The sequence below is a fragment of the Salvelinus fontinalis genome, chromosome 24 (genome assembly GCF_029448725.1).
Source record: "Salvelinus fontinalis isolate EN_2023a chromosome 24, ASM2944872v1, whole genome shotgun sequence".
NCBI classification, from domain to species: Eukaryota; Metazoa; Chordata; class Actinopteri; order Salmoniformes; family Salmonidae; genus Salvelinus; species Salvelinus fontinalis.
The window spans coordinates 12,789,723-12,799,722 of NC_074688.1; the positions used below are offsets into that span (position 1 = coordinate 12,789,723).

The following is a 10,000-nucleotide window of genomic DNA, read 5'->3' on the forward strand; positions in this document are numbered from 1 at the left end:
CCCTTCCTCCTCTCTGCTCTCTCACCTCCCCTCTCTCTACTTTCTCCCCTCCCTCCTCTCTCCACCCTTCCTCCTCTCTGCTCTCTCACCTCCCCTCTCTCTACTTTCTCCCCTCCCTCCTCTCTCCACCCTTCCTCCTCTCTGCTCTCTCACCTCCCCTCTCTCTACTTTCTCCCCTCCCTCCTCTCTCCACCCTTCCTCCTCTCTACTCTCTCTCCCCTCCCTTCTCTCTGCTCTCTCACCTCCCCTCTCTCTACTTTCTCCCCTCCCTCCACCCTTCCTCCTCTCTACTCTCTCTCCCCTTCCTCCCCTCCTCTCTGCTCTCTCACCTCCCCTCTCTCTACTTTCTCCCCTCCCTCCTCTCTACACCCTTCCTCCTCTCTGCTCTCTCACCTCCCCTCTCTCTACGTTCTCCCCTCCCTCCTCTCTCCACCCTTCCTCCTCTCTGCTCTCTCACCTCCCCTCTCTCTACTTTCTCCCCTCCCTCCTCTCTCCACCCTTCCTCCTCTCTACTCTCTCTCCCCTCCCTTCTCTCTACTCTCTCTCCTCTCTGCCCTCTCCCCTCCCTCTGCACATTCCCTCCTTCCTCACATCCCCTTCAGACTTGGCTTGAAAACGTGCTCAGTAAGTGCCTGGGGCTGTCGTGAGTTTTTCTGTTGTGATGTTTACTCAAACAGGCAAAGCCATAGCTATGAGCTGAGCTCTTTGAAGCCATCTCAGTATGATTTACATATATAATGATGTATCTTATGTTGGAAAGAAGAATACGTGGGCCCTGTCGGAGGGAATGATGAGAGGTCTAGTGGGACAGGAAGTAGAGGAAGTGGAGAGGACAGTCAGAAGTTCATCCCATTGAGGTCAATACAGAGGTCTATACTGACACTATAAACTGAGGCGCCGGAGAGCTGTGGGGTCAAAGGCCATTCATGGTGGAATGGGGCACAGCTGGCCAGAAGAGAAGTGCTGAGGTGGGTCATTAGGGGAAGGGGTCCAGCGGGGGAGAAAAAGGTGGACAGTAAAGGGGGGGGGGGGGGGGGGCTCCTGGGGGAGTTCATGGTTAACTGGTAGAGTGAAGGCCAGGTCACACTCGTTTTGAAGGGGTCAATGACACCGTTTAGTCTCCTTGGAGACACACACAAACAGAAACATCTGGACCCTCTTCACTGCTGTACACAAACAAACAGTGAGAAAGAGAGAGAGAGAGAGAGAGAGAGAGAGAGAGAGAGAGAGAGAGAGAGAGAGAGAGAGATGGTGAGTGTGTGTGTGTATATGTGTGTGAGAGAGAGAGAGGGAGAGACAGAGAGAGAGAGACTCCTGATGTTAGTCTCCACAATTCAGAGGATAAATGCCTGCTCTTCGCAGATTGCCTATGCCTGCTATCACCCACAGCACATGACCTACAGCAGAGCCTGGACCTGCTAGAGCAGTACTGCCAGACCTGGGTCCTGGCAGTAAACCCCAAAAATACTAAAATAATGATTTTCCAGAGAAGATCCAGATCTCAGAGAATTAGACCAAAGTTCTCAATTGGTAGAAAATATATAGAGTACTGCACAAACTACAGTTACCTAGGTTTAAAAACAAGCTCAACTGGACACCTTAATGAGGCAGTGAATGAACTGAGAGACAAAGCACACAGGGAATTCTACACCATTAAAAAACAAATTCAAATTGAAATACCTATTCAAATTTGGCTAAAACGAATTGAATGTATCATTGAACCAATTGCACTTTATGGCAGCGAGGTGTAGGGTCCACTTGCAAAACAAGATTTCACCAAATGGGACAAACACCCCATTGAAACCCTGCATGGAGAGTTCTGTAAGATTCTCTTACATGTCCAGAGGAAAATTACAAACAATGCATGCAGGGCAGAATTAGGCCAATATCCACAAATAATAAAAACTCAAAAAAGAGCAACTGGTCATGGTGCTGAGTTCACAAACCTGTTCTACTAACACACTGAAGCCTCAGGACCAGAACATCCAATCAATCAGAATAAAATAAATTACAACACAGTCAAAACAAAACTACATTGCTTATTGGGAAACACAGCACAAAACAAAATGCAGTGCTATCTGGCCCTAAATCAACAGTACACTGTGGCTAACTACGGTGTACTGTCGAGAGAGAGAGAGAGTGAGAGAGACAGAGAGAGAAAGAGAGAGAGAAAGAGGGAGGGGGAGAGAGTGTGTGTGTGTGTGTGTGTGTGTGTGTGTGTGTGTGTGTGTGTGTGTGTGTGTGTGTGTGTGTGTGTGTGTGTGTGTGTGTGTGTGTGTGTGTGTGGGAGGGTGGGAGGGAAATAAAGAAAGAGGGTGAGAGAGGGGGGAGAGAGAGAGAGAGAGTCATGCTCAACATGAGCTCCTGATATATTTCATATTTTTTTGTTTTTAGAATGAGATAAACACTCTAATCTAAAAAGAATTTCAGACAAGAAGTGATGAACAACAACTCTATTCATTCAGAATAGAAAAAAAGTAACTTTGCGCCTCAAGTTAAGACGTTTTGACTCTAGCTAGCTAGCTACTCAACAAAGACCTAGCCAGCAGACTAACGAGCTAGCCAGAAGAAACGAGCTAGAACAAATATAGCAAGGGGAGTTAATACAACTACATCAAATTACCAAACTGAGTGAGTAAACCAAAAAGGAGCACGGACTAACTTTAAACATATCTTCTGTTTTTTTGTGTGAGGATTTGTCACTCTTTTCGCTGTTTTTTTAACTAAATTAGCGCTAGCTAGCAACAGCAGCAGACGAACAAATCGTTTGCCATGGCAACGGGGCAGCAGAACAGCGCAGAAGCAGCAGTAGTAGCAGAGCCCACAGGCACCATGTCCCCACTCCCCCTCAACACTGAATCCATTCTCTACCCTAAAGAGGCCAAAAATGACACAACGAGGAAAGCTTTTAAACAGAAACTACTAAAGGGGAGGCCAGAAACCCTTTTTGCAGACCTCTACAAAAACAGTGACTTGAGTAATCTCATCTTCCTCACTGACCTGCCAAATGCATGGCGCTCAGCAGTGTGCTCTCATTACCCATCCATAAAGAAAGAGGGAATCTGTAATGGGTGGAAGCTGAAAATCAAAGAGACAAACGACCCTGCACCAACCTCTACAAGACTGGGACTGTCATGGTGCAAGGAAACATTAGGCTGTTTGAAACAGACTTTCAAACCATTAAGGAGAGAGCGGAGAGAGAGAAGGACACCACCAGTGACATGCCCTCCCACAAGACAAACTCACCCTCACCCCTACCCACCCCACCCAAAAAGGCACATCCAGCACCTCTCTTCCCACCATAGTGGAGGACACGCCCCAGGAGGAGAGCGACCCCCTCAGTGCAAAGCAGGCTCAGGCCCTCCTCACCACCATGGCTGCCACAAAATCAAATTGGCTATACTCAAACTCTTCAACATTATCCTCACTGCAGGTATTTTCCCCGATATTTGGAACCAGGGATTGATCACACCAATCTATAAAAATTGAGACAAATTTGACCCAAATAATTACAGAGGAATTTGCGTTAACAGCAACTTGGGGAAAATTCTCTGCAGTATTATAAATAGCGGACTACATAATTTCCTTGACGAACACAACGTTCGGAGCAGAAGCCAGATTAGATTTCTAAATAATGATCGTACAACAGACCACATTTACACCCTCCACACTCTAATTGATAAACAAGTTATCAAAACAAACGCTACTACTCTACTCGTGATTTGTAGATTTCAAGAAAGCATTTGATTCAATTTTTTTTATAAACCAATAGAAAGTGGTATTGGAGGGAAAACATGTGATTTTATTAAATCAATTTACACTAAAAACAAATGTGGGGTTAAAATTGGCAACAAGCAAACAGACTTCTTCTCTCAGGGGCGGGGAGTGAAACAGGGCTGCCCAATAAGTCCAACACTATTTAACATCTACATTAATGAATTGGCAAAAACATTAGAAGAATCGGCACCACCTGGTATCACCCTACACAACACTGAAATCAAGTGTCTGCTGTACGCAGATGACCTGGTGCTGCTGTCTCCCACTAAAGAGGGGTTACAGCAGCACCTAGATCGTCTTCACAGGTTCTGTCAGACCTGGGCTCTGGCCGTTAACCTAAAACAAACTAATATAATGATATTCCAAAAAAGGTCCGGAAATAAGGATGACAAATATAAATTCTATTTAAACACAGTTCTATTAGAACACACCAAAAACTACACATATATAGGACTAAATATCAGAAACACAGGTAGCTTTCACATGGCTGTGAATGAGCTGAGACAACGCAAGAAGAGCATTCTATGCCATTAAAAGGAACATCAAAATCGAAATTCCAATTAGAATCTGGCTCAATATTTTTCAATCAGTTATAGAACCAATTGCTCTATATGGTAGTGAAGTATGGGGTCCACTCTCTAATAATGAATTTACCAAATGGGAGAAACATCCAATCGAAATACTGCATGCAGAGTTTTGCAAGACTGTATTGCAAGTACAAAGAAAAACTCCAAATAACGCATGTAGGGCGTCTTTTTTCATTTGAATAGAAAAAAGAGCCATCAAATTTTACAGCCATCTAAAAACAAGTGACCCCAAAACATTCAATCACACAGCTCTACAATGTCAAGAGATGAAACAAGAGAAGAGTCCCCTCAGCCAGCTGGTTCTGAGGCTCAGTTCACCAACCCAAACCAACCCCATAGAGCTTCAGGACAGCCCTCAGAAAATCTGGCCCAACCAAATCATCACAAAACAAAAATAAAAATATATCACCTATTGGAAAGACACCACAAAAAATCTAAGTAAACTTCAATGCTATTTGGCTCTAAACAGACAGTACATGGTGGCAGACTATCTGACCACTGCGAATGATAGAAAACTGAGGAAAACATTGACTAGGTACAGACTCAGTGAGCACAGTCTGGCTATAGAGACCGGTCGTCACAGACAAAGCTGGCTGCCCAGAGAGGAACAGGCTGTGCTCACTCTGCTCCAGGGGAGAGGTAGAGACAGAGGTGCATTTCCTACTACACTGTGACAAATACTCAGACCTAAGAGAATATTTCTTTCCCAAAATTACAGCCAGTGAAAAGTGCAAAGTAATGTTGATAATATATATAGAGAGAGAGAGAGAGATAGAGAGAGAGAGAGAGAGAGAGAGAGAGAGAGAGAGAGAGAGAGAGAGAGAGAGAAAGAAAAAAAGAAAGAAAGAAAGAAAGAAAGAAAGAAAGAAAGAAAGAAAGAAAGAAAGAAAGAAAGAAAGAGAAAGCGCGTGTGGTGGGGGGGATAAATAAAGAGGGTGAGTGTGTGTGTATGAGGAAGGTTACTTACCGAGCACAGTCAGCTCAGCAATCTCACTCTCCCTCTCTCCCACCATGTTGGTCCCGACACACACATACTTCCCAGCATCGCTTTTTCTGGCATTGGTTATCATCAGCTTTCCTCCCCGGATCTGAGGAACGGGAGAAAAGAGAGAGATGAGAGGTTAGACCTTGAGAGGACAGAGGAGACACACTGTAATCAACCAGAGACAGAGGGCCATGAGGTGTCAGAGGGAACACAAAACACCACTTCTAACATTGCAAATCATTCTCTCAGTTTAAAAGCATCGTATTTCCTCACCCATGGAGTTATGAGTTTTTACACAACCATGACCAAAGGCATTCAGAGTTCAATAAAACTTAATCTGTCATGTTTGATGGGAGTATAAACTCACAAATTCATCTTAGTGAGCCATGTATGTCCTGTGGTCCAAGTGATAGGAAACCAAAGTACTGTACTACTGTACTAACTGCAGCCAGCAGTGTAAAGTACTTAAGTAAAAATACTTTAAAGTACTACTTAAATAGTGGCTGTACTTTACTTTGCTATTTAGTTTTACTTTTAGTTCACTACATCCCAAGTTAATACAAGTTAATAATATACTTTTTGCTCCATACATTTTCCCTGACACCCAAAAGTACTCTGTTCTAGCAGACTCACTATATACAGATGCTTCGTTTGTAAATGATGTCTGAGTGTTGGTGTGCCCCTAGCTATAAGTAGATACATAAAAAACACAAAAATGGGGCCGTCTGGTTTGTTTAATATAAGAAATTTAAAATTATTCATACTTTTACTTTTGATACTTAAGTATATTTAAAACCAAATGTTTTTATACTTTTTCTCAAGGAGTAATTTACTGGGTGACTTTCACTTTTACTTGAGTCATTTTCTATTAAGGTATTATTACTTTTAATGAAGTATGACAATTCACTACTTTTTCCACCACTGACTGCAGTACCTGTCCAGCCATTCTATACTATTCTCATTCCACCTGTGGTTTGTATGGCTTTATCAGAATGTCTGCTCCTGCTCAGGGCTAGCCTGGCCAAAAATAATTTCCCCAAACCTACAAAGCCTACAAGAAGAACAAAAGAACGCACACACACACTCAAACACACACACACACACACACACACTCTCTAAAAGTTGTGTTTTGTGTCCAGGACCAGGTGAGTGTGATGGCTGTTATTTCCCAGGGCTTTGATTACAGGCCAGGGGAGGTGCTTTGTTCTCGGGCACTGGGTGAGGCAGCCCGGCCCCTCTCAGGTCCTTGTCAGGGCCCCAGCCCCTCTCTGACAGCCATGCCAGTCAGAGTAGCAGCACACAATAGAAGGGGGAACCACTGATCTGCCTGCTCCAAGGGGACTTAAGGGTTTAAGGGTTACACACCTCAGCCCACAAGTCGGCAGACTCCGGACCCCCACCCCCAGGCCTGTAACAGATCCCTTTATTAGACTGAGGTGTGTGTGTAGGTGTGTGTGTGTGTGTGCGTGTGTAGGTGTGTGTATGTGTATGCGTGTGTGTGTGTGTGTGTGTGTGTGTGTGTGTGTGTGTGTGTGTGTGTGTGTGTGTGTGTGTGTGTGTGTGTGTGTGTGTGTGTGTGTGTGTGTGTGTGTGTGTGTGTGTGTGTGTGTGTACATTGGGGGTTTGTGTGTGTGTACGTTGGGGGTGTGTGTACATAGGGGGAGTTGAAGGGGGTAGTCCCACACAGCATTGCGAAAGAGCTCCAAACCTGCTGCCTTTCACTGGCTGACTTCAGTCAAACACACTGCTACACATGTATTCACTTTATGACACACCATGTAACATCTCACTAAATCTAATTTACTGTGGTCAACACTCCATGTGTGGCTGCGCTCTGCACTGTAGGTGATCTAAAAACAGGTATCACTGGCATGTGGAGAACAGAGCCTCACTTTAATTATGACACAGCAGCCTAATGAAGAGTGAAACCTTGTTCATTAGTAAAACAATCCACATGACGTCTGCTAGGTAGGGGAATGACAGGTTCTAAGAACAGGGGAATTCAGAAATAGAATGTCAGAAGGTTCTCAGTGGAACAACCCATCACATCGGTGGTGTGTAGACTAACAGTTCATCTGGGAGGAGTAGAGACAGGGAGAGGCCGTCTAAATGCCACAACCCCTCCATTTAACTAAGCCAGCCAGAGGAAAGACAAGACTCCTACAGGGACACCTCACCTCCACCCTACTCCCCCACCGGACACATTCCTCTGGGTTCTGAGGCATTCAGGGGCCCTCACGCCCTTACTGCTAGTTTAATATGAATCATTAAAACAGCCTTTAAATAGAAGACAAGGTGAAGCGAGCGGAAGGTAATGAAAAGGGTCACACTGGCACTATAGAGACCCAGGGAGTTTCAACTGTCATTATGTTACTGTTTGTTTGAGGGACGGCTTAACAGCTAAAGCACTTGACCCCTCACAAAGGCCCAAGGTCAGGCCAGGTCAGACCACGCAGGGCAGGGAGAGGGAGGTGGACTGGAGGTCCCATAGGTCTTCGACATGAGGATCCACTTTAGGGCCAAAGCACTCATCAGTTTTCCCACCTCTGTGTGGAGGTGGCACTTTACCACCTCCACACAGAGGCCCCCTATGCCCAGGCCCTTCAAATATGCCTGAGCAGAGGGGGCCTCTGGAGTGGCCCAATCTGAATGGAGAGACCTTAATTTCTCTCTGTACCTCTCTGTGTCTCTGTGTCTCAGCACCTCTCTGTGTCTCTGTTTCTCTGCACCTCTCTGTGTCTCTGTGTCTCTGCACCTCTCTGTGTCTCTGTGTCTATCACCTCCACAACACAGGGGACTGCTGAAGGCAGCAACAATCTAACCATTGTCCTCCATCACAGGATGGCTCTATCCCAACACCATCTTTTGTCTCCCGTTAGTTGGTAATGCTTATAGTGTGAAACCCCATTCAGCACGCGTTGTGGCGTTGTGGCGGCATTCATGCTGCATTTCATTTTCCAGGCTGTTAATCACTCTCAACTACTAAACAAAGGAAGGAGAAGACAACGCACAGCATGTCTGCAGTCTGTCCCAGCACTGACTGATTCCCTCCATACACCAACATCGGTCAAGTTCAGCCTGAAACTGTTGAGCTGGATGCCTTTTTGTTCAGTTCCATTATCAAGGCCCCCAACACCCTGAACATACCTGTTTTGCACACGAGTGACAAATGCCTCCATCTACTCTCAGCGGAGTAGTGGCTTGACAAGAAAAATACACTTGCTGTCGTCTGTCTATTGACTGGCGGCTGTGTCATCACAGGAGGCAGGGCTAACATAGATAGGAGGAGCCAGGGGGCAGGGCTAACATAGATAGGAGGAGCCAGGGGGCAGGGCTAACATAGACCCATTTCATGAAGCTCCCGTCGAACAGTTCTTGTGCTGACGTTGCTTCCAGAGGCAGTTTGGAACTCAGTAGTGAGTGTTGCAACCGAGAATATATGATTTTTACGCACTATGTGCTTATGTACTCGGTGGTCCCATTTTGTGAGCTTGTGTGGCCTTCCACTTTGAGGCTGAGCCGTTGTTTCTCCGAGACATTTCCACTTGACAATAACAGCACTTTACCGGGGCAGCTCTAGTAGGGAAGAAATTTGACGAACTGAATAGTTGGAAAGCTGGTATCCTATGACAGTGCCATGTTGAAAGTCACTGAGCTCTGCAGTAAGACCATTTTACGCCAATGTTTGTCTATGGAGAGTGAATGGTTGTGTGCTCAATTTTATACACCTGTCAGCAACGGGTGAGGCTGAAATAGCTGAATCCACTCATTTGAAGGGGTGTCCACATACTTTTGTATATATCGTGTAGATAGGAGGAGCCAGGGAAGGCAGGGCTAACATAGATAGGAGGAGCCAGGGGGCAGGGCTAACATAGATAGGAGGAGCCAGGACCAGCTGCTCTTTCCTCTTCTTCATCCTGTGATGTCTGATGTCTTTGACTCTCTGATGTTTATTAGCCTCCCACGTTTCATGTCTCTCCTTTTTAACTCACACTCATCCCAGCCCATCCCGGTTCATCCCAGTCCAGCCCATCCCAGTTCATCCCAGTCAAGCCCATCCCAGCCCATCCCAGCCCATCCCAGTCTAGCCCATCTCAACCCAGCCCAGGCCAGCCCATCCCAGTCCAGCCCATCGCCGCCCATCCCAGTCCAGCCTATCCCAGCCTATCCCAGTACAACCCATTCCATCCCATCCCATCCCAGCCCAGCCCATCCCAGTCAAGCTCATTCCATCCCATCCCAGCCCAGCCCAGCCCAACCCATTCCATCCCAGCCCATCCCAGCCTATCCCATCCCAGTCTAGCCCATCCCAGCCTAGCCAATCCCATCCCAGTCTAGCCCATCCCAGCCCATCCCAGTCTAGCCCATCCCAGTCTAGCCCATCGCCGCCCAGCCCATCCCAGTCTAGCCCATCGCCGCCCAGCCCATCCCAGTCTAGCCCATCCCAGCCCATCCCAGTCTAGCCCATCGCCACCCAGCCCATCCCAGTCTAGCCCATCGCCGCCCAGCCCATCCCAGTCTAGCTCATCCCAGCCCATCCCAGTCCAGCCCATCTCAGCCCATCCCACACACCGTGACGCAGCCCTCTTAAAATACAGCACCGCGCATCGCTCTGCTTTCGATTGGCATTCACATACCGGCCCAACCATTC

General features: G+C 46.6%; 2 protein-coding genes across 4 annotated transcripts in view; one reads left to right on the forward strand and one right to left on the reverse strand.

Annotated features, from left to right (window-relative positions):
* Positions 1 to 10,000, forward strand: part of LOC129821937 (CAP-Gly domain-containing linker protein 3-like) — a 462,950-nt gene that overhangs the window by 298,913 nt on the left and 154,037 nt on the right. The window lies entirely within an intron of this gene.
* The window catches only part of LOC129821933 (roundabout homolog 1-like), a 122,723-nt gene that overhangs the window by 105,177 nt on the left and 7,546 nt on the right, over positions 1 to 10,000 (reverse strand). For both annotated transcript variants that reach the window (XM_055879685.1, XM_055879684.1), the window contains exon 2: positions 5,332 to 5,452. In XM_055879685.1, the coding sequence (XP_055735660.1) occupies positions 5,332 to 5,452 (121 nt within the window). The remainder of the gene's footprint in view (positions 1 to 5,331; positions 5,453 to 10,000) is intronic.